We start from the raw sequence: 25,953 nt of genomic DNA, 5'->3' as shown, positions 1-25,953 counted from the left end.
TTTATTTCCTTGGAACCACCAGAGAACCAGAAGCAGTGATGTGGCTCAAGTGGTAGAGCATCAGCCTTCAGCAAAAATGCTAAGGGATAGCACTCATCCTCTGAGTTCAAGCCCCAGTAGTGGCACAGAAATAATGATCATCTTGTCATTCTAAGCTTTCCTTTGCATTATACTACAGGGGAAAAACAGTTATCAGACTAACTTATATGTACCCCAAAGAATTCTCAAAAAGGGTCTTGTCTCTACTTAATTTCTTCCAAGTAGTACTTCCCTATAACACAAAACATATTAGTAGGACTAATTTCTGGTCTTGTCCCTGATTTATTTCAACTCACAGGATTATATGAATTTTGGATTTAGTTAATACTTCAAGTAGACATACTATTTTAATTTTTAAAATAGAGATTTGGATATAGTGCTTAACTGCTATCACTGAAATTTCTATATTTTAAGGAAGTGTTGAAGAGATTACCAGTTGGAACCACACTTGGGCTTGTGTCCATGTCAGAGGGCCCTTAAGAGAAATAATAGCTGCAATGATCATACAGCGAGAAGTGCTGTGTGACAAGATCATTTGAAAATAGTATTCTGATATTTTACATTCATGCTCTTGTAGGCAGTTCCTCAAGAGATGAAGATGAAATGTATGAAACTTAAGTGTGAGACAATATAGGATTTGTCTTTCCAGGAACAATAGAAGAAAATCCCATAAATCAAATATATTACAACTGTTTGTCTGGTGAGCAATTTCCTCCTTTAGAAACTACTCATATTGTCGCTGTTAATATTAGAAATAATATTTAAGAGTGAAAACACATACTGAGCCAGGTATGGTGGTATATACCTATAATCCCAACTACTAGAAGGCACAGATTGGGAAATGTGGATTTCTAGTTCAGTGAGGCCTCGTCTCAATCAATAAGGTGGGCATATACCTCTTGTCCTCACCAAGTAGGAGGCATAAATAGAAGGATCATAGTCCAGTCCAGCCATGGTAAAAAAAAATGCAAGAACCTATTTGAAAAACAATAAGCATAACATAAATATAAATGCTAGATAGCATTAATAGTGTGTCTCTACTGTGGATTTCTTATGCACAAGAGTCAAATATATTAGCTAAGATCAGGCATTCTGGGCTAAAGGCCTAACCACCATTCTGACTTAGCCTGTCCTCTGACAGAGATCAAGTTTTCTCTACCTTGGCATATTGCCTTTCTTTAAAAATCTACAGGTCTGTGTATGTGTGTTGAGCCCTAGTAGGAAAGTACAACTTACTTTGGTGTATTTTGTCCAATAAACAGAAATAAAAGTGCTTAACATAGTAATATAAAAACAAACATTACTGTGTTACCTCTGTTAACACAGATGTAACATTTCACTCCCGACAGTTACCAGTTAATTATAACCCAAACAACACACAGTGCATCTGCATATAATTTCTCTTATTGAAAGTTGCACTACCAGATATTTAACAGATGCCTACAGACCTTTCAAATTACAAGCTGTACGAATTCTTCCTGTGAATGCTTATATTATTAAGATATTATCTACTTATGATCTAAAAAGGCCTTCTCACTTTTTAAAATATTCCCCGCAAGAAGGAACATTAACTAAACCCAGGATCTATGACACTATCACTGAATCAATACTCTCATAGCAGAAGTGAGAACTATTATGTCCCAAGTTTCTTGTACTTTCCCCCTCTATTGATTGGATTTGTGGATTATTAAAAAGTTATAAAATCTTGGCTACCCAGGATATTTCAGAAATGAATCCTTTAGATAACTGCAGTTGTTTTGGTAATTATCTGCCTAAATGGAGAGAAGTGGGAAAGAGAGCAAAGGAACATTTTCCTATTCCTTTTAGTTATTAGCTATGAGCCCATCCCAATTATGCTAGATTTGCTAATGAGGATAATTTTCTATATTTTCACAATGACACGGCCAATTTTCCTAATTTTCAGCAATTAGTTATCTAATACAGACTATATAAGACATGAAATCTAATGGTGAGACAAAGGACAAAGGGGAAGCCAATGCAACCATGGTACTCACAAGGCAATATGTTAGAAATGATCTGTACAACTTGGGTGGGGGATGGGAAAGAGGGAGAAAGATGAGGGAGGGGGTAACAAGTTCGACAAGAAATGTACTCACTACCTTACTTAGGTAACTGTAACCACTCTGTACATCACCTTGACAATATTTTTTTTAAAGCCACAGCAGGCTGAAAAAAAAAGACATGAAATCTGACTTCTAAGGCTTGTCATGTGGCCAAGATCCAAATGTTTATCAGAACCCATTAGTGATGAAGTGCCAAAATTCCCCCCAAAAGCAGCTAGAGAATGACATTTTCCTTTGAATAAGTATCTATAGAAGAAACACAAAAGTGACTTTGGCTCCACTTACTCAAGAATATTTACTCCTGAAATTGTTCCAGAATATTGGATAAATTCTGAGCAGGCTTTAATGGAAGTCTCAAGAGTTGAGCTCCTACAACTGGTAAGACTTTAGAACTCTTAGTATCTGACATCTTACTTTGCTACTCCAAAAGCTGCTGATATCTAGGAAGCAAGCCAGGGAACATAGCCAAAACCAAAAAAAAATATTCTCCCAGAAGTTAAAATCCAATGCTACAAAACTGAATGTCTTGTGCTTTTCTCACGGGTGAGCCCCTGGGAACAGGCCGCAGTGACTTAGAGCATTCTTCTACTTTAAGTTGATACATCCTTCTAACAAGCTTGGGCCTATGGTTTCTCAGTATTAAAAACAACAAATTGGAAGGGGAGAAGTCGCTAGCCTAAGCATCCTGGGAACAGACCAATGTGATGGACTGCAAATCAATACAAAGATAACAGCTACAAAACTTTGGCCTAGGAACTCAATTATAATTCAAAAGGGTGTTTATTTACTTATCATTTTGGAGGATAGCTTTTAGAAGCAGTAAGAGATACACATACCATTTGTCCCCCGTTGTAATAATATGAATAGTCTGGGATTCATAGGTATCTAACACATGGAATTTTCAAACAGATGCATAAATAATTAAAGACATTTTGGAGCCATTACATTTATCCCAGAGATTTAACCATATAAAAAATACTTTGGGGCTGGGAAGGTGGCTCAGTGGTAGAGCACTTGCCTTGCATGCATGAGGCCCTGGGTTCGATTCCTCAGCACCACATAAGCAGAAAAAAAAAAAGAAACCAAAAAATACTTTGTGCTTAAAATTTTGTTTTAAGTTGTGATTTAAAAAGAAGAGAAAAATAGTTAACTTAAAAAGTCTTGACAATTATACAGACAATGTTAGAAATGTTATAGCCTCTGTATAACATAAGTACTTGATCCAGTAAATTCAGTTTGCTTTTATAAAGTCAGTTAATACATTAGTTAGTCACAGGAAAAAATCAGTGGAAAGGTTAATTTTGGCACTAAAACATTAATTTTAATCTTTTTTTTGCCTAACATGTACTATTGTACCTATTATTAGGGTAGAACATGATATTTCAACATAAGGATACAGCATACATTCAGCTGCAGGCACGGTTCAATGGTTGGTCACCAGCTTAGCAAGTGTGAAGCTCTAAGTTCAAATCTTTGTACCATGGAAAAAATAAAAGAACAGTAAAAATATATTACACACAGATCAAGTGAGGAGAGCTAGCATTTCCTTCTTATTGTCACGGCTGTGGCCTTTGTGCTCCCCTCTTCTAGATCTTAATAAAGAATTCAGTTAATATGAACTATAATAATCACACTATGTTGTAAAACACCAGCATTTGAGCCCCTATTTAAATCTATTTTGGTATGTGTTACCCAGTCTCCTCTTATTCCTCCCTTCCACCCTTTTCAGACTCCAGTAATCACTATTCTACATTCAAATGGGATTGTTCTTAAGCATCTACATGTGAGAGAGAATGTGGGACATTTGTTTTTCTGAGTGTAAATTATTTTACTTACCACAAGTCCATGACTTCCATCCATTTTGCTACAAATGACAGAATTACATTCATCTTTATGACTGAATAATTCTCCATTGTGTACATTTGCCACCTTTTTAATCCATTCATCTGTTAACGGACACTGTTTCTATGCCTAGTTATGGAAGTTGGTCATCTTAGATCTCAGTTCTTAGCATTGTGGGAGCATTTACCATTTGCCAAGTGACAGGAGCGGGGCAGGCAAAAGTTAAGTCCCACGTTCCTCAGAGATATCACTTGTTTTGTCTTCACGCTGAACCCTTCAGGTAGTTCTACTATTACCTCCACGTATAGGTGGGGAACTGAAGCTCAGACTAGCTAAGTAACTTATGTTCCCTCAACTCTTGTTGAAGCAGGGGTCAGGACCCAAGCAAATAGAAGTTTTACCTCTTCTCAATTCCACATATTACACACTTTCCTGAACAGATTCTCCTTGAATTTTATTCAATGTGGAGAATCCATAGAAAAATTATATACATATGTCCAAACTTTATAAATGCTGCTTAAATATGAAAGAAATCCAGCTATAACACCAATTGTGTCTGGGTATACATTTAGCATTCACGTCAGTGATTTTAATATTTGTGGACAACTTACTTCCTGATACTTCCCATTGCTACTTACAGATTTTCTTTTCTACTGATCACATTCTAGATTAAAGGATAAATGTACATTTTTTTCATTGAACTGGAGAGGTAAAATATGTCTGAATTTAAGAGCTAAAATAGAGGTCTCTTAGATGGAGAATGAATTTGGTTGATGTTGCTTAAGCAAAAGAAAAGGTGCTAACATACAACAACAATGCAACCAAAGAGACAGTTAATAGGCTCTGGAAAAGAAAGGGAGAGGAATTTGTGTTTGCCAATATGAGAAAGTGGGACTGGCGTAGGCTCAGAGGCCTAGGTGCTCTGTTGGAATAGGGGAGCTATGGCAACATCATATATTTGTGATATATTTGTCTGTAAGGATCCATATACACTTTCAGTTGTACTGTCTGATATGTTCTATGTCCCTTGCCTTGTCTTTCAAATCATCACTATAAGTTTTGTTACTGTAATAACCTTAAAGCCCTGGTTGCCTGGAAGATGGATGGGTTTCAGGATGCTGCTAAGAAAAAAGGCCTCTGTCCTCTCTTTGGTGAACATCAGAGTGGTAATACAGGAAGAACCATAAGAGAAAGAGAAAATACCTTCAATAGAAGCAGAGAAAGAGCACTGAGGATCACGAACTTATGATCCCATAGAAGCATACTGGGGGAAGTTTTTACTTTTTACCAGAACAGAAGGTTGAATTCATGTATCCTGATGTCAAAAGACTGGAGATCCCTAGTGGCCATTTTGAGTACTAGAGAAACTCAATTTTTGGGGGGTGGGGGGTGGGGGACAATGTTGTTTGCTCAAACTGTGAAATAGACAATGGCATACTGCTTCTTAAAAATAAATATGAATACATCAGCACATTTAGTCAAGCGATTTGCTGACTTCAAAACAGTCTGATGGATTTTTTTTCCAACGAAACCTGTTATTGCCTGTAATGAAAGACTCTATATACAGTAATCACAACATACACCCTTAAGGTTGATCACAGCATCTAAAAAATCATGATACAGGGATTTTTAGTTATACTCAACACATTTTTTTCCCTCCAGTAACCTGATTGGTTGTTCTAGATGCCATGAACGATATAAATTGGGCTTGCAGTTGGATGCAAACCATCGGATCAAGCATCCCTGAGTATCAGAGAGATTCACTCAGAATACATTCAAAGGTATGTGGATCTGATTCATGGTATCCTTTATGTTATGCTTGCTTCTTTCTCTGCATTGCATGTTTAAATCTTAGTTACAAGTGTATCTTGCATTTCTAATACTTTAGGTCATGAACATAGTTACTTCTTCAGTTGGCTCATAATTAAATTATGAGTATACAAATGCATTATTTAATTTTGAATGCAGTAAAGTCTTGGTGAAAGTTTACTTCCAGAAGCTCAAAAGCTCTTTGGATGACAAATTTCACAGAAAAATATTTTTTTGCTTGCTTATGAATTAAGATAAAAATAATGCTTTTACAGGCTGTGATCCATTTCTTTGAAAAAAATTAATTACATCAAATGGAACCAAGTACAATATGTTTTTCTCTTATTAATATAAAAATAAACAGGGGTAGAGTCAGAAAACTGACATCATCAGACATAATATCTACTTTCTATACAAATTCAAAATCAGTCCCTTCATATTTTAAGATGGCCTTTCCACTTCATGTCCCAAAGGCCTTATTTCAATACTTACAGTGCAGTGTCAAACAAAAAGAAGATACCATGGATTAAAGATGGAATCATTAGAGCATATTAACATTGTCCTCTTCCTTTGGTTCAACTACATCTTTTGCTGCATATCTGGCATTCAAAAGTGTAGAAAGCTGTATAGATAGGAATATATAGAACTAAATCTTAGTCTCTTCTTGATGGTTTTCATAAATGACATATCTTCTCTCAAACCGTTAGTCTTTACTTTGGGCATTAATAATGTTCAGGTGAGTTGTATAAGTAGATTTATGTATCTTCCTGCAATAAGAGTATAAAATATTATGCATTTTGATGATTTTCCCAACTTTTAGAATTAACTATATTATTTTAATCATGAGTTATAATTTAGTTTATATGACTCCGCAGCCTGTATAGGCTCAGGGAAATAGTATGCAGGATCATGTAATCATACATTATTCATGGCCCTGTGACTTGTTTAGTTTTCAGCCTAATTTAAAATCATCTTTATCACTACTGTGACTGTATTCTATGGTATGGGCTAAGAACTAGGAATCGCTTGTCAAAGAGGTCATTTCACAAAGAATGAACCCAACTTCTTTACTAGTAGCATGCTAGTGTAGATGATCTATATTGTATGGCACATTAACTTTATGTATTTTTAAGAAGTGATAAGAAAACCCAATGTTGACTTACATTTCAGAACCATCCAGAAATGGGGACCTGGATTTTGTTTGCCTGCCTCTTGGGAGCAGCTTTTGCTATGCCCGTGAGTAGAAAAGCTCTTGTCACTAAAATCTATGTCTAATTTCACATGCATGGAAATGAAATCTGCCACATAGTTGGCAAATTTCAGTGTTCAAAACAGTGAAGATCACATATACTCAGATCTCTGTTTTAAAGAAACCCAAGAGCTTAAAAGAAACAAGGCAGACTCTCAATGTCCCCAACAGAGATTCTCATTCAGTACAATGGGGGTGGGGCCCAGTACTCTGCACTTGAACAAGTACAAGGGTAACAAAGCGATTCTGCTAAAGCAATTAGCTTATAAATATACTTCCCACCTCTTCTGAAGGGATCTATGAAAGGTTTTCAGAACAAGTGTCTAGGTAGCCTTAGGCAAATCCTACCAAAAATAATTCTCAAGCCCAATTTCTCTCAAGTTTCCAAATCGCTTCTTGTCCTTGGAATACCACTGCTATTTCCCTTCAGGAGGTAAGATTTCTACATTAGGACTTCCCTTCCTGAATCCTTTGGTTCTCAGAGTTCCCAACCATTTGGTGCATCTGCTAAGATTTTAGTGTAGCTGCTTGGAATCCTGCCTTATACCAAATGTTTATCAATGTATTTTACATTCAAATGTACCAAAGACTAGGAAGTCTGACCTACTCTCTAGACACTGGTACATGGAACAGAGAGCTAAGGTCACATGCTGCCAATGCTTTTCAGTGCCATAAAGAGCAGTTGATACAACCAGAAGCCAGTAAGCTTGCGCACCTGCCTCTTCTCTTCCTCTGTCACCCATAAGACCAAGATTCTGTGCTCTGCCTTCCTGAAACCCTGCATTGTGGTAATTCCTAGTCCCAGGAGGGACCCCTGCGTTACAAATTCAGCTATTTTTTCCACTCCTCAATCTAACACCCCTACTCTCAGAGGGCTTGGATCTAGATAGCACAGGAATGGTATTACCTGACTAAAATAATTAACACTCAAGTAAGAATGAGTAAATCCTCATAAAATACAAGCATTGTTAAAGGATAGAATAGAGGGAGATTTTTCTGCGTGCTGCTCTGTCTGCTTCATCTCCTGCATCTCAGAGTCACTCAGAATTCCACAAAGCAGACATCGGTCAATTGTGGAAAACACGGACAGTCCTGGTTGAGATAGTTAGGTTGCTTTTTGTTGTGAATGTTTACATTTTCTTCCACAGACTGTTGACAAGCATAATACATTAGGTTGGCCTTAGATTTCATAAATGGACTTTGATTGTTGAAGGGAGGGATTTAGGATGTTTCCATTTTGCTGTACCTTTCTTGTTGTCATATTTGCCAATATTTCCCATCTAACTCTTCCTTTTGTTAGTGTTGATGTGTCATTTATTTATTTACTTTGCATGGTAATAATGAGGAATCCCTTTGATATTGAAGCATACAACCAGCTGATTTACAAGGGATTCTTTGTAAAACAGTTCTTTCCTTGTTGGTATTTTTAGTTGGGTGATAGAAACATACCTCTCTCCCAACCTGGTAGAATTTCACCAAAAAGCAGACTGGGTGGTGGTGGGGGGAGGGAGGAATAGGGTAGAAGTCCTTGTCAACATGGGGTACATGGGCTTGTCTGTAGATCACTGGAGAATAAATATATGCTTGTTTCTGTTTCTAGGTCTCCCATTAAGAAACTATAACTCCTGGGCAATTCATTTAGCTTTGGGGCCTCTTTAAAATAAGAAGGCTTCTTCCACAAAGCATTCAAATAAGAAGTAGATCTCAAATATATTCTGCACTATATAGATTTTTTTTAAAAAAAGTAGTTTTACTCTCCCTTAATGTGAACAATTGCATATTGACTTAATCTCTTCCTTTCTCTTCCTCTCTTTTTTCTCTTTCTCCATCTTCTTTTCTCCCTCCCTTTCTCATATTTTCCTTTCCTCTTTTCTATAAAAGCTACCACCTCATCCTGGGCACCCTGGTTATATCAACTTCAGCTATGAGGTAACTTTTCTATTTACTAATTTTGACCATTGTTTGAGTTAAAAATGCCCTGAGCACTTTAAAGAGTAGTTGTGTTGAGTTCTCATTCAAAATGTTTCTCAAATGGTCACATTTTCTCAGTGCCCACCACTAGCTTCCTAATTTAATCCCTGGCATATGGCCTCAAGGCTGAATTGTCCTGGAACCCTCCTTCCTGGCCACTCTGACTCAGTCTCTACTCCTAAATATGACTACAAATTTATCTACCATGAACTACCATTCAGGGGAGGCTCTATGGTAGGGGGAGAAAGTGAACTTGGCTTGAATAGCCTTGCTATAATCCTAGCCTAGTTAAGATGTTAAGATTCCTTCTAGCTGGAATATTCTTGATTCTAAGATGCTAATACTCTATGTGTGTCCTTCTTCAGCTTTGCTGAAAAGTTAGTGACAAATGGTCTATGAGAGACTGCAGAGCGGTGGCAAGCTTGAGTTCTGGAAATCAGGTTTGAGGTATTCCTCAACCCCAGACCAACTTATAGGACCTTGGGAAAACTGTTTTCTCTCTCTGGAGACTTTGTTTTCCTCTGATGGAGAAGGGAAAGAAGTATAATCACATTCAAAAACAAAGTGATATTTGGAGAGTAATAGAGTTAATAGACACAAAAAGTGCGGTGTCATGTTTAACTTGAGCAAGGTTACTCACTTTTTTGTTGCACTAATAAAATGCTGTACTGGTGGGAAGGAGGCCTATAACCTGAGGTTAAATAAGTACATAGTGTTCAGAGAGGGATGAAATGTATTGTTCCCACAGGCTCAGGTAACAATCTGTGAGCCTCTCTGTGCAGACAAGCCGAAGAAAAATGTTAGTTAAGAAATTGAGGCAAGCTTTTTGTTAAACCTTTAAACAGTTGACCTACTCGAGGATGAAAATATGTGCCTGAAGAAGGAGGGGCAGTGTTCCTGACTCCTTTTCTCCATGGCGACATGAGATTTAAACAAAATACATGAATATTACATCACATGAGTATGTCATAAGTCTTGCTTGTTTGTTTTGCTCTTGCATTGGAGAGCAGGATCTGTGGAATGGAACATTATTACCATTTTTGTAACTTGAATCCAATTAATGACCTTCTGTAAGTCTTTATGACCTTGTCTATAAATGTGATGATGATGGTACTTGCCTCGGAGCTGGTGGAAAAAAACCAAACATGTGTGTGATGGATGTAACATGGCACCTGACACAGAAGAAGCACCAAACGACTGTTTACCTTCTTCTTTCTTTTGTAGAAGTCACATTCTCAGGCTATCAATACTGACAGGACTGCATTAGTGAGTCTATATTTCATACTGCATTAGTGAGTTTAGTATTTAGTTTATATGAAGCTAAATTAAATCAAACGCATCCTAATGTCTCTTTCTCTTAAGGTGCTTACCCCTTTGAAGTGGTATCAAAGCATGATAAGGCAGCCGGTATGTAGATGTTTTCTTCTTTACCCCCTTAAGATATTCGGTATGCATTTTATTTCCCTTATTAAATAGTGAAATAGCATATCTACTCCACTGACAGACACTATTGGGGATTTTAGTTAGTAAAAAGATATCTGTGTACACTGTTAGAAATTCCTGCAAAGGAGAAAAAAATGACTAAAATATTCATATGGTCATAAATGACAAACACTGCTACTTCTCCAGTTGGAAGTCAACTGAGCCAATGGTAAACCTGACTCTCTGTTTCTCACCAGTATCCTTCCTATGGTTACGAACCCATGGGTGGATGGCTGCACCACCAAATCATCCCCGTGCTGTCTCAACAGCATCCCCCAAGTCACACCCTTCAGCCTCATCACCACCTCCCCGCGGTGCCAGCTCAACAGCCCGTGGTCCCCCAGCAGCCAATGATGCCAGTTCCTGGCCACCACTCCATGACTCCAACCCAACACCACCAGCCAAACCTCCCTCCATCCGCCCAGCAGCCCTTCCAGCAGCCCTACCAGCCCCAGCCCGTTCAGCCCCAGGCTCACCAGCCCATCCAGTCCCAGCAGCCTCTGCACCCCATGCAGCCCCTGGCGCCACAGCCACCTCTGCCTCCGATGTTCCCCATGCAGCCCCTGCCCCCCATCCTTCCTGATCTGCCTCTGGAAGCTTGGCCAGCTACAGACAAGACCAAGCGGGAAGAAGTGGTGAGTATACCTCCAAGCCACTAAAAGACAAACCTTGGGAAATGGGCCTGTACCATGGGCCCAGCAGTCGTCAATTCTCAGACAACTCATGTAGTTCCTACTGATGTGCTAACCACAGGCCCATGATGCTATTAGTCCAAGCATGTGGTGGAGCTTTGTATTACAAATGCATTTGCTTCCATGGCTTGGTAATTAAGACCACAGATTTTAGGGTGACTTTAAATGCTATGATTATTGAAGCCCAACCAGAATAGCTTTTACTGAAATACATTAATTTTAAAAGGAACAAGTGGGAAGCACAGGGTTTTTTTTATTTCAAAGGTTTAATTACCTTGAATTGACTATCAGATTTCCCTCTAAGAATCATAACTCTGTAGAGAACAGTTTGTAGCAAAAAGCTGCCACAATTTAGCATTCAATCTATTTCTATGTATCCACATGTAATCTAAATTGATAAATGCCATTACTATTGTAAATGCTACTGAGAAGCAAAGAGAACAAAGCAGAAATGATCTGCATGGGGAGCCAGTGTATCTGGGATCTGGTCCTGGTTTTGCCAGGAGACTGTACTTTATAAGTGAATTCAAATTTACAGATGTTTTCCCTCTTTAAAATGGGGAAAGTAACTAAATCAGATTATAATATATGTCTTCATAATTATGAGCACATGTAGGTAGAAGATACAATTTTTGAAAATGGACTGGATCAAATAATCTGGTTTCTATCACTGATTATTCTAGTGTAAAGTATGTTTTTACTGTTTATATAGAACATATACTTATTTATATATTTATTAATACTCAGCATCATAAACTTGAAAATGTGCTCATACCTTGTTTGCTAAAGCTGATGATAAAAAGATGACATTGAGAAAGTAGTTTACTTTTTGAAAATTTAGTGTCCTCCTGTTTAAAATTAGAGTATAAATGGTAAACTATCAGAGCTATTTTATAAAACACAAAATAAGATCATGAAGTCAGAGCTTAGCAGGTATGAAATACCTGATGAAAAGTTTCATTTCTTTTGGTATTATCAGGTAATAGGCTGTATGTGTCCTATAGGTAGGGATGTAATATTTGAGGACAACCAGATAATAAACTTCAGAAATATAGATTTAAACTCGGTTGTACATTGTTTTTGACAAAACTGAAGCCAAAAGTGTTTGGTAAAAGGTATAAGGTATTCATTAGAAAATGTTTGTAAATTATTTTAATTATTCCTTTTGTTATTTTTTTCAGGATTAAAAAATCAGAAAAAGAGAGCTGAAGTGGATACTTCAGTTGCTTTTAGGAATAACACAAGAACACGATTTGTGCCTACAATTGCTTTACTCAGCCATTTCTGTAACTAAAAATAACTATCTTTAGCAGACAATAAAATGTTTTAAAAATCATTCATGTCTTTGTGTTGAATTCAACTTAAAATTTCATGTCACTGTAGAGAACACTTTGTAAACGAACATTCGTGAATAAGGTAGGACCTGTTTACTATTACTCATAATTAGGCCTTTTGACAGGTGAATCAGGACTAAGTTTTTATACTACCTCAAAACATTTTTTAAAAAAGAAATTTCGGACAGGGAATGTGGCTCAGTGGTGAAGTGCTTGCCTAGCATGAATGAAGCCCTAGGTTTGATTCCTCAGCACCACACAAATAGAAAGAGCCGGAAGTGGCACTGTGGCTCAAGTGGTAGAGTGCTAGCCTTGAACAAAAGAAGCTCAGGATAGTGCCCAGGCCCTGAGTTCAAAGCCCAGGACTGGCAGAAAAAAAAAGAAAAAAGAAAGTTCTTTCATGGGTAATAATAGTAGATGAAGTGAAATACAAATGAGACTCACTCTGAACTAAATAAAGTTAGTTTAGAAGAAAAAGTCTTTATATTGGGAAAGATAAACACCTAAAATGTTTATATTGTAAACCAAATCAGGATTTGAAATTCTGGCTCTATACTTCACACCAGATTCATAATCCAAATCCAGCCTTCTGATCTCATTCTACATACAATATTTTAAAAGAAAACTATGTGATATATGTATATAATGTACTGAATTTAAAATTATTGAAGTAATTATTTTTCCTAAGAAATATTTAATAATGGAGCTTCAAATAGAGAATCATGATAGCTTTATATACAAGTCATTTCTCTCACTTCATAATCTTTAAGATGATAAATTCTACTGCATAGTCTTCAAAACATTAGCAGATGCATAAAATGGACTCAAATCAAGTTTTCTGTCCCACTCATATTTATATTTGAATCCTTTTTTCCTCCTACACCCACACAAAATTGTAAACAGTCTTTGCAGGGTTTATATTACACAGCACCCACAGTAACTTTAATTCCAGTACCTTTGTGATTAAGGCCTCTTAATCATTTTCTGGAATGAATAAACATAACTTTACTGGGAGAGTGTCAATACTTGAGCAAAGAACTTGATTTTAAAGAATTTAGAGTCAATAAGAAATGGTAAGAAAGCTTCTAATCCATTGGCATATGCCACATTTAGTCAGTCGAGGAAATATTTATCAAGCACTCTCTCGGAGAAGGTACTATGTCATGTGTTGGCAAAAACATCCTTAAAGATGTTCTAACTCCCCATGGTTAAGGAATCTAGGATCCATCAAAGGGGTAAAATAAACTCATCAATGCTGATGAGAGAAGGCCAGATGGTATTAATGCCATGACAAAAGTCCAATCCAAATGCTCTGGCAACCATAATTGCCAGCTGTCCACCAGCTTTCCTCGACACTCCTTACTGGCTGGCAGAGCTGGAACAAATCCTAGCATACATAGTCTTCTACGAGCTCAGGAGAGATGAGCTCCATCCACTGCTTCAGGGAGTCAATGTGCATTTCCCCATGCCAACAATGGTGGCAGTGATTATTTGAGGGATAGGTTGTGATGGACCCTGAATACTGATTGAGCCAAGTATCTTAGGAAAGAAAGAAAAACAACTAGAGAAACATTTACCTTCTAATTACAAAAATACAGAGATACATGCTAGGAAATAGTGCTTAACTTTATTTTCATATTGCCTTACACTGAGGGAGATTTCATTGTTACATTGCTCAACTATTTGATTGGATTATTCTTTTGAGGATGTGATGTCTGAAGCTATGGCTGCTGTCTCGTGACCTGGGAGGGGATGTGGAAAATGAAAAGTCCCCAGGTTCTTGATGGCATCATTCCTAAAAGCAACTGAAGTGACCAACCTGAGAACCACATACAGCTATATATGTTGCTCTTTCTGCAAAGAGCAGGAGCTGTGGAACTGAATATAATAATCACTTTTATGACATAAGTCAAATGGATAACTTCTTTAACTCTTTACGACCTAATCTAGAAAGTGGGGGAGATAATTGTTGTTTCAGAGCAGGTGAGAAAACATGGACAATGTGTGTGTGGTAGATGCAACAGGGAACTGGACACATAGCAGCACTGGCTACAGGTTGAGCTGCTTTCTTTTATAGAACTCACAGTCTCAGATTGTCACTACTGACAGAACTGTTTTGATGAGACTGTAATTCATACCGCATTAGAGAGTTTGTATGTTAGATGAAATTAAATTAAATCAAACCCATTCTAATGTCTCTTTCTCTTAAGGTGGTTGCCCCTACGAAGTGGTACCAGAACATGCTAAGGCAGCCGGTATGTAGATCTTGTTTTTAATTCCCTTAATATATTAGGCATGTAGTTCAACTCCCATACTAAGTCAAGTATCATGTCTACTCTACAGGCAGATAGTTAAATCTTCTACTGCTGAAGTTCTAATGGAGGTTAACTAGATTCAAAGAACAGGGAGGTTACTGGGAAAGCACAGTGTCTATATGGTAACCTTTGAAAATTAGGGATTGCAATAACGTTTCATACTAAATAAGTTCTCTTTTAATTTTAAATAAGTGCCCGAACTATTGCTATCCTTTATCTCATGTATTTCATTTTTGTACTATCCTCTAACTATAATGTATGCTTTACAATATGGGGTATGAATCATACAGAAGAGATTGGCTTTGATAAATAACAAAAACACTCATATTTAACTTATCCACCTATCTCAATAGCACTGAGGATGGAAAAAGCAAAATTATCTGAATGTAATTTTCACGTATCCAAGATAGTAACAGTTATTACATTTTCCAAATCAAAATATAGATAATGTAGAATGATAATGCAATGGACTATTCGAAACCAGAGATGAATAACTGAATTATAATGCACTGACTACTTGCACTGTCTAGGATGGTAGTCCTATCTGGCTTTAACTTTAAATGGATTAAATAAAATAACATTTAAAATTCAGTTTCTTGGTCACAGGCCATTTAAAATGGGAGAGTATCTCCCATAGTGACAGCATACATATGGGCAATTTCATCAACTCCACTGACAGCTGATTAGACAATGTTATTCTATACTGTTCTTTCAGAAAGGAAAGAACAATTTCCATTAATTGAAAGAATTTAAACAAAAGAAAAATACAACCGCTTTACTGGCTAAAACTGAAGATCGCAACTATCCACCAGTGATTTCCTAGGCATTCCAATGATCACAGTCTCGTATGGGAGTTTTCTGAGATCTACAGAAGTCTCATTCTGTTTCTTAGATCAAACCACGCACATCAACATTGGTTCTCCTCTGGTTCTCTCTTTAAAAACAGATGAATCCTTAATTCCAGTGAATTAATTTCTTTGCTTGTATGAGAACTATTTTAGCATCAAAGGAATTTTCTTTTTTTTTCAGGCCTATAACCAACCATATCCATACTGGAGGTAGAAGGCTATGCCTGCCCTTGACCCCGTGCTTCACATGCCAAGAAGCCAACATTTATGCTGAATAAAAGATAAAAGACAGAAATTTTGTGATTTATTGCTTGTAGGCACCAGAAGATACTTATACTTTTCTTTTATATTTCAAAGTAACAATATAGTATTGGGGTATGTGCATACACATAAGCACAGGCAGACAGACAGGCACATACACAGTTTACTACAGTAAAAAAGATTTCTGTACAGATATATGCCATTTGAGCAACTTGAAATTTTATGTAAAATCTCTCTCCAGTCCAACCATTTAGGGAATACATACATCTAGTACTTATTTTTGTCACCAAGGCACTTAACAATGTATCCCCTAAAACTTTTATCTGGAAAAGAAAGATCAAGCTGCTCATTTCATTTCCAAAGAAAACAAACTTAACTCCACCTTTCCTAATTACACAGATTTTTTTTTTTTTTGTCGGTCGTGGGGCCTGAACTCTGGGCCTGGGCGCTGTCCCTCAGCTCTTCAACTCAAGGCGAGTGCTCTACCACTTGAGCTACAGCGCCACTTCCATTACACAGATATTTTAAATATAGGCTTCTCCCTTAAATTTTCCCCCTTGGTAGTGAACTATAGCAAACAAAATACCAAGTCTGAGCTAAAATATATGATAAAATAGCAGACAAGTGTTTTAATTATAGTAGTAACCCGAGACCCTACTGCATACAGATTAATATAGGAACCACATGGAAAACATGATTTCAACCAAGTTCCTATATCAGAATAGAGGTGGCATATAGTAATGTTCCAGATTGTTTTAATAAAATATTAATCAGCTCTTTTGCTGTGAAATTCTTGTTAGTAGGAGTTTTTACTTCATGTGAAATGTCTCACTCTTCTAGAAGATAAATAATAACAAGAAAAAACATTCACTGGCAGTGATGAGAAGATGTTTTTAAAAAGTTGTAAGAAGATGATACAACATGGCGGACTAGAGACAGGGCAGTATCAGAGCTCTGCTCAATCAGAAAGAGAAAGCTCTAACCAGGGAAAAGCAAGCAGTTAGTACCTAGTGCCAAGGAAGAAACATCAAACTTACAACTCAGAAAGAGGAGAAAAATCAACCAAAGAAAAGGTTGCGAGGAGAATACAAGAGTAGTTTTTTGAGTCCCAAAACATTTACATGAATAAATCACATCTATGTCTTTTATGAAAAAAAAAACAAATTCATAAGGTCCCTTTATAAATACCATTATCCTACTATCAACAACAACCACAACAAGAACAACAGCAAAATCTTCACTGCAGAGCCCGGTACTTCTTATCTTCTCATTAATTAAAATTTTTCCCACAGAAGGCCCCCAAATTTCAAAATATCCAAATCATGCTTTCTCCTCCCAATCATTTCCCATGCTTTATGTGTGGTTGTGGGATGGGAAGGGAGACAGACCCCAGGGACCAGTTAAATGTCCATTCAATTGCAGTGTTAGCTTCTAATGTTACGGGAGCGGGCAGAGAATGGAGCAGGCTTTATAACTAGACTGTCTGGTCCATAATTGTAACCATGGCCTGCCTGCTGTGGAAACTTAAACAAATCCCTTAGCCCCTCTGTAACTCAGTTTCTTCATCTAGAAAAATATACTGGTGTCTTGCTCTGAGTCATTACAGGTTAATGAGCCTGAAACTTGATTATTTGGTGGGAAAGGGGTAGACAAATGAAGAGGAGAAGAGGAGAATGCAGTCAAAAATTCAATGTATATTCCACAAAATTAATAATTGTGAGAGAAAAGGTGGGCAGGGGATGGATGGGGGAGAACGCTGAGAGAGGTGACATTGATTGAGATGCACTGAATTCATAATCTGCCTTGTTAAATATCAACTCCTTTGTACACCACTTAAATATAATTAAAATATTTTTTTTTTTGTCGGTCGTGGGGCTTGAACTCTGGGCCTGGGTGCTGTCCCTCAGCTCTTCAGCTCAAGGCTAGCGCTCTACCACTTGAGCCACAGCGCCACTTCCAGCTTTTTTTCTTTTTGCTTATGTGGTGCTGAGGAATCGAACCCAGGGCCTCAGGCATGCAAGGCAAGCGCTCTACCACTGAGCCACCTTCCCAGCCCTAAAATATTTTTTTTTTAAAAGGAAAAAATATTCTTCTAACTTTATAGGTTCCCACAGGGAACATAATTGGAAGGAGTGATGTAGAACTTTGGAGGTATCATGGAAGTTTTCTATGCCAAAGGCTCCAATATCAAACATCTCTCTCATTTATCAATGTGTGATCTTTGACATATACTCCCTAAACGTGTCTCTTACTATTTGTGATCATGTATGACCCCTGTCTTTTCCTTCCCTCCCTGGATGCTGCTCTTCACCTCAATGCCTCACCCTGAGGGTAACAAGAATGTGAATCTACCAAGTATGCATCCTGAAGACTCAGTGGAAACCAGACTAAAAGATTGCCTCTCTCTGAAAGTCTTCCTTTCTAAGGGCTGAGTCCGTGTCTTCGGTGACTCCCAACTCAGACCCATACCTCCTGAACTGGCTAGTTTCACAGAAGGATTTCCTTGCCTACTAATTCTCATACAATGATAACCAGGCTCCCCTGGGGACATTTGGTAATGCCTGGAATCCAAGTGGTGCTCCTGGCATCTCCTATATAGAAGTCAGGGATGGTGATAATCATCTGATCATTCAAGCACAGCTTTCCAAACAAAACATTATGAGCTGGCCTTGAACATCAGTACTGATGAGGTTGAGAAACTTTACATTAGGGAACTCTGGGTCACCCTGCATCACTGTAAGCCCAGAAGTCAATGTGCAGAAGAATGAGGTTCATAACAGATCTAGAAATTGATCCGCATATTATTGACATCACTGAGAAAGGAAAATTGAGAGTTCAAATGATTAAAACTGGTCAACTTGAAATAGGACCACAGACAACAGGCGTTCACTTTTCTCCATCTTCTGCATGAAATTACAGCAACAACTTGAGGAGTGGCTGGAATGGTAAAGGGAGTGTGCAGGATTAGAAGAGGTCTGCTTCAGGAAGAATTCTAAATCAAAATCATCTTTCAAGAGTTACATGGTTCTTTGCTTCTTCAGAAGTTATGTAGAAGTCATCAAAGTATGTTATATTCCTGTATAAAAAGTATAATGAAATCTCACACTTTGTACAATGAATATACACAAGAAAAAAATGAGTTATTTGGGAGGAGGTCACATAAAAATGGCTATCTGAGTGATAAAGGGAAGAAAAATCAAACTATTAGCCACAAGCCACCTACTGGATTAAATTTAATTGTCATTGTCTAGAAAGAATTCTGTTACTTGTATTTGGAAGAAAACAATGAGAAATGAGTAGTTTTGTCTTCAGAATGGACAGAAAATTTATTTATTTATTTTTATTTATTTTTGGGGGGGGTCTGGTTGTGGGGCCTGAACTCTGGGCCTGGGCGCTGTCCCTCAGCTCTTCAGCTCAAGGCTAGCACTCTGCCACTTGAGCCACAGCGCCACTTCTGGCTTTTTTTCTTTTCTTTTTTTCTTATGTGGTACTGGGGAATCGAACCCAGGACCTCAGGCATGCAAGGCAAGCACTCTACCACTGAGCCACCTTCCCAGCCCCTGGACAGAAAATTTAAAAGACATATACAGTTTCATGATTTTCAGAACTAGCACTCTTTAAAAGTATTATTTAATAAATATAATAAAGTTTGGTTATAAAATTATTACTAAACACCATGCATCCATGGAGAATATACAGCAGCGTGTTTTAAGTGGAGGAGACCCGTGGTGTTGGGGCATAGGTCTTGGACAACCTCGGATATACAACAGACTGAAAGCACAGAACATCTCACCTGTCCAAACAGTGTAGCAGACTGGAGATGAGAAAGGAAAAGAAAGGAAAAGGAAAAGCTGAGAGTGAAGATCGCACTTTACCTCTTCATCCCCATGGGCCACACATTAGGAGAAGATCCATGATTGACCATGAGGTCAGGGAAACCTCTTCTAGGGATCTTCTTTCACTAGTTCACATGGCCTGGACTGGTCAGGATGGGAGGTTAACATATTAACATATTTTCATTTCAAGAAACTACTTGTTTCTACTATACTTTCGTGACCAATGAACAAGATCCCTGAGGTAGATTTAGAAAAATGCCTGGAAATTGGTCAGTGTGCTTACTGTTTGCACCATGAGTTGTCATTAGCATTAAAATCCTACACTGTAAAATATGATACACATAACTTGGAATATTTACTGGGCCCATAATTCAGGCACTGTTCTTATCACATGATATATATATTAATTAGCTCACTGAATTTGCACATTATGCAGAAAACACTGTCTCTCTACTCAAGTTACAGGTGAGTTTTCTAAACTTTCAACTTCAACAAGAATTAAAGCTGTTTAAAAAAGAAACACACAAACACACATTGTCGCCTTTTGGATGACTTATTTGGAATGTAAATTAATTTGTTTCTGCCTATAGGATCTGAGTTAACACAACCTATATCTATTTGTAACAGCAAGAATTTCACTGGATCAGAATTATGAAACTGATCTGTCCTTTTTTTCCTGTTCATCTGCTCTACCAAGGATTCACTAAAGAGCGAATTGCAGATCAAACTGAAGAATTCTTAATCTAGTAACTGCTCTGCAGTTACATGGGGAGAGTAGCCTCTCGTGTAAATCACCACAGAGGGGTGAGGTTTATACAAGACCTCTGTAAACCCTGGCAAGTATGATCACACTAGGGCAGTGCTGCCATGACAACCAGAGGAGGCCCACTGATTCCAGCCGTGGGGGGTGCACTTGAGCATGGACAGTCCTCACATCTTCCTTATTTTCAAAGGCTCGACTGAACACATATGGCAGATGAGTGATCATAGGAACTAACTGTAAGGCACATTCTCTCATTGCTTAGTTCTGAGACAGCTTAGACATGAAATAATGATATCTCTTCTAAAATCGATGGCCTTGTCCCTCCTAGATCTTCCTTCCCAAATAAAATCTTCAGAAGGCACAGGCAAGATACACAAGAAGACCTTTCAAGTGATACTTTAAAATCTACCAGGAATGACATGAAATCAGAACTAATTCGTTTGCATATTCTTTCTACTTGACATTCAATGCCCAGGTTAAAATATATGAAAAGGTTCAAATATCTCAATAGCTTCTTGCATTGCAGCTGCAGATGTTAGCTATGAAGGCAGCAGTGGAAACTGGCTCCTTCTACAAGGTCCTGACTAGAGAAGGGCATGTTTGCAAATTTACACAGCTGCATGCAATAACAAATCAGGCTCTGCAGGTTTACAAAATCCCATTTTCTGTTTGTGATGAAGAACTTGGCCTAGACCTGGTTTCCACAAATGCTTTTTTTTTCTGAATCTGAAAAGAGGTACAACAGAGCAACTTCAAAATCTATTTCTTTTTCAAGACAGTCGTCAGTTTTGAAACTACTTATACAATCATTGCTAAAATACACAGTTCCTATCAGCAGGATTTTACAAGGAAAGTTGGAAAAGAAAACAATAGCTTTGTGACTCCCCATGTCCCTTTCAGGTAGCAAACAAATTGTTGCCAATGAATAGCAATAGGTCTTCAGGAACCTGCAATGATTACAAGTTGATTTATTTCATGGCTGTTATTAAGGTAAGCAGTCAACATGAACATATGGTCATGTTATAAATTATCACAAACTAAGAGCAGCAAATTTTCTTTGGAAACAGCTTGCCCTTTAACAAGTAGTAATTTATATATTTATAGAACTATATAGACACAGTGGCATGTAAAGAAATATGCAAGAGAATTAAAGTGGAATGTTGACATAGTTTAAGATAATAGTCAATATGTGAAAAAACCGTGTGAATTCACCTTGGTGATGTTAAAAACACCATTTACTTACATACAAGACAAAAAAGAGCAGAAATCAAAAACAGTGATGAAGGGGAATCAGAAGCAAAACAGAACAAAAATGACAACTAGAAAAACCCACAAAAAGTAAAATTAAAAAAAAACCTCTTGTTTTCAATTTTTCTGGAGTTCATTTCGATAAGCATCATTTTATATGATCCTATGCACATCTCTAAGGGGAAGCACAGGAATGGCCGGACAAAGGCTGAGCTCATTCAGCAGTGATACTAGACACCATGTCGAACTGAACTATACAATTTGTGGGAGTTTGGGAGAAAAAAAACTGGGAGAAAACAAGGGAAAAGGTGATAGTTTCAAAAGAAATGTACTCATTACCTAACTTATGTAACTACAACTCCTCTGAACATCACCTTTACAATAAAATTCAAAAGATAACCCCTCTCTCAATCCACCAAATAAATGTTTATCTGGTTACTTTAGAAGGATTCCAAGAAACTCCCACTTGTGCTATATACAATCATCAAGTAGCTAAGCTCTGTGGACATTTTGGTAATGTTCTAGGAGAATTTTGGGAGTCTTTCATATTAATCCATAAAAGTGCAATCATAAAAAGGATAAAAACTTTGGTTTGGTAGCTCAAGCCTAGAATGGTAGGTAGTCGGAAAGTGGAACTCTGAGGATTGAGATGAGGCCAGTCTGGGGAACAAAGAGACTCCATCTCAACCAATGGCGGGGCATGGCGGCGTATACTTGTTATCCTAGCTACAGGGGAAACTCAATGGCTGCGTGCAATGTTGCGCATCTGTTAACCCCAGCAACTTGGGGGAAGTACAAATCGGAGAATCAGAGCCTAGGTTGGTTTGGGCATAAAGTGAGTTCCTACTTTGAAAACAACCAATGCAAAAGAAGGCTAGAGGTGCTGTTCACGTGGTAGAGTGTCTGCTTAGCAAGCATAAGAGCCTGGGTTTTATCCCCATGAATGTGATAAAAGTTGGGGGGGGGATAATAAGATTTGCAACCAAAGCTATCTATCTCATACAAGCGGCAAAAGCAAGGCTTCTGAACTGATCATCTGCTTGGCCACTAGGAGGTCAACAGACCACATTATGTCATTCCACTGCAGTATAGAAGGAAAGATCGGTATATCATACATGCATTAGCTTCAACGGCAATGTGTGTTTTTGTCATTAATTGTCATTCATTATAGAGACTGAAAGCCAAAGAAAGTCTTGATAGCTCTGATGCTCAGTCTCACTTCTGTCACAGATGATCTAGGTGACCCCGCCATAGTGGCCTCACCAACAGCATAAAACCACTAGGCTGCAAAGCCACTAGGGCATGCATATACAACAGCGACATCACAAACCAAATGCCAGGTACTTTGAAAAGATGGGATAGTGTCAAAGGGAGGGGGTAGACAAGGGAAGAGAAGAAGCAGAGGAGAATGCAGCAACGATTTCAACCAATATCTTACAAAATAAAGAAAAGTGAAGGAAGGGCTGGGTTGGGAGGGATGGCTTAGAATATTGAAAAGGGTGAAATTGATCTCGATGCTCTGTGTTCATAAACTGCTTTGTTGAATGACAAGTCCTTTGTATGACTCCTTAAAGATTTATAAAAAAGTATTATAATAAAGCACCAGTATGCATTTTAAAATACATCAAACATGGCCAGGTATCAATGGAAGAAAAGCCCAAAGACACAGAGGAAAAGGGAGGGGGTCCTCTTTAGGATTTGTTTTAAGCTTTCCATAAAAATACAAGCGTTTGGGCAACGATTCGTTAAAGAGTAGTCAGCTTGGCTCCAAAACCCCCAACCTTCTCCTAAGGACACCTTCAGTGTCATCTGAATCATCAGATGTTGGAATCTGAAAGAATCTCATGGAGGACGCTGAGCAAGAGACTCATTCAGAGTGTATTCCATCTTTCCCTTGACCCTTCTGTGTCCCTTCCTCTGATACTGCTCTGGGAGAATTACTCATCAATGCCTTTCTACTCCCACTGGCTTGAGTCCTGCCTTGTTTCTAGTACACAGAGCCTGAAATGCACACATCATATCTCCCTACTGTTCCAGGAACCTTACACCTAAGCAGCAGCAACAATAACAATATCAGGAAGAACTGATGCCCTATCCCCCACTCCAAGCCCTGTCTAGTGTAGTGACGGAGAAGGAAGCAGGAGGCAAGGACAGTGCTTTGAGCTAGAACGGCTAACCAGGGAAGCTCACCAGGCAGGATGTACAGGAAGAGGTCCTAGAAGGAAGGAGGCCTTGGGGTCACAGTGACCCTCTGATTCAGACACCCTGGGGAGCTCTTCACTCTGAAAAGCCTTCCTGGATGCACTAAGCCAAGAGACCCAGAGAAGCTGTCCAAGGGGAAAAGTCAAGCTTGAAAACTGGTAAATAGAAGTAAACGGTAGGCTGGCACAGACAGATTTTAGTTAATAGGAAATGGTAGAAGTGAGCGATGAATGTTAGGGGGAGAAATCATTTAAATAGAATGTGAACTCATGGTTCACATGATAAGGGACACATATTCAGAATATATTAAAAGCTCTTAAAACTCAAAGTTTAAAAGACAAGCAACTCAACTAGAAATGGGCACAGGATCAGAACAAACATTTCTCTGAAGAAGATATCTAAGTGACCAGTAATCTCATGAAAGCATGTTCACTATTACCTATGAGGGAAATGCATATTGGAATCATGTACACTACAATGGCTTAAAAAATAGGGATTGTAAAGATGGGGTCTCCTAGTCCATTGCTGATGAGAATGTAAGATGATCTGAAAAATAGTTGATAACTTCAAATGACTCAGCATTTCCACTCCTAAGTATTTCGCCGAGAGACCTGCGCATCCAATTCTGTAGCAACATATGTACATTAACGTTATAGTAGACTTATTCATAAAAAACTCAGATTGAAAACCTAAATGTTCATCAAATGAAGAAAGGACAAACAGAATGTGCCATATGCATACAATAGAATATCATGCAGCCATTAGAGACAATGGAGCATAGACACACATTACAGCATGGGTGAACCTTAAACATATGCTGCTGATTGCAAGAAGACAGACACAAAAGATTACTTGCACAATTCTCTTGGTAGCAAATGTCCAAAGTAGGCTCATCTAGAGTGATAGATTAGTGGTTACTAGTGACTCAAAAGAATGAGAGGAATGGAGGATAGTGAAGATGAACGGTGCAGATTTCTGCACCATTAATTATGGTAACAGTTGTACAGCTCTGGGGAAATTGTGTGATGCGTGAATTTTATCTTGCTAAGTATAAAAATGCTATAAAATGAAATATTGATTCTTGTCTGCAGTAGCCCTTCCCAATGACACTGAGCTTTTCTGAGGCTACCATTGCTTCTGAACATTCACTGATATGTCACAGCAAGAGTTACAGGGAAAGCAAACTTCCATCTTAGGATGGAGCTACAACGGCTGGACCTAGCACCTGGAGTCTCACTCATTGGTGGTAAGGGTGCTGCAGCAGCTGCACAACGTGGCGACCCACTCATGCTGGACTCATCTGTCACTTCTCTTCATGCTTCTGGCTCCACTTAGGAGAGTTCTTCAGAGTTGACAGTTATAGTTGTATGCTATTTAATCTGTAGATTAAATGCCACACTGGAATCTCATAGCTCAGTGAGGTCTTCCGTCATAAAATTCAGCAATTCACTATTTCCTCCCCTCCCCACCCCTCCCCTCCCCTCCCCTCTTCTCTTCTCCTCTCCTTTCTTCTCCTCCCATCTCCTCTCCTCCCCTCCCTTCCCCTCCCCTCCCCTCGCTTCTCCACATCCCTTCTCTCATTTCATCTTCCCTTCTCTCCTCTCCTACCCTGTCCTTTAATTTTCATTTTTCTTTCTTTCACAATACCTATTCTTTCTTTTAAAACACTTTCTTTTCAATGCAGCATTGCCTGTGTGGGCCATTGTGCATTTTCACTGTTATCTATATAAAACCAATTATCAGAAGGTGACAATGAAGGAATCTAATGAAGAGAATATTGCCGTGGTCACCAGGTTAAAAAAAAAAACCAGCATTCTTATGACAGCTCATCATCTAAGTACTACATTACAGCTTATTATTTTCAATATCATTATTATTAGTGCTTCTTTGTTTCCATATCCTTATCTCCCCCAAAGATTTCTGGGCACAAAGGATTGGTGCCTGTGCACATTATTTCATGAGCAAAAATGATGCCTAT

The 25,953-nt window shown here is 38.2% G+C and overlaps 2 protein-coding genes across 9 annotated transcripts in view; one reads left to right on the top strand and one right to left on the bottom strand.

The window, feature by feature from the left end:
• Arhgap6 (Rho GTPase activating protein 6) overlaps positions 1–25,953 on the bottom strand; it is a 434,648-nt gene that overhangs the window by 111,701 nt on the left and 296,994 nt on the right. The gene's annotated exons all lie outside the window — the stretch shown is intronic.
• Positions 5,693–25,953, top strand: part of Amelx (amelogenin X-linked) — an 81,276-nt gene continuing 61,015 nt past the window's right edge. The window contains exons 1-5 of the mRNA XM_070038845.1: positions 5,693–5,746; positions 6,945–7,010; positions 8,905–8,952; positions 10,357–10,401; positions 10,674–11,111. Of these exons, the coding sequence (XP_069894946.1) occupies positions 6,957–7,010; positions 8,905–8,952; positions 10,357–10,401; positions 10,674–11,111 (585 nt within the window). The 5' untranslated portion in view covers positions 5,693–5,746; positions 6,945–6,956. The remainder of the gene's footprint in view (positions 5,747–6,944; positions 7,011–8,904; positions 8,953–10,356; positions 10,402–10,673; positions 11,112–25,953) is intronic.

The sequence above is a fragment of the Dipodomys merriami genome, unplaced genomic scaffold (assembly GCF_024711535.1).
Source record: "Dipodomys merriami isolate MVZ:Mamm:240054 unplaced genomic scaffold, mDipMer1.0.p SCAF_3, whole genome shotgun sequence".
Lineage (NCBI taxonomy): Eukaryota > Metazoa > Chordata > Mammalia > Rodentia > Heteromyidae > Dipodomys > Dipodomys merriami.
The sequence above is the reverse complement of the archived record's forward strand: the minus strand, read 5'-3'. Positions and strand labels throughout refer to the sequence as shown.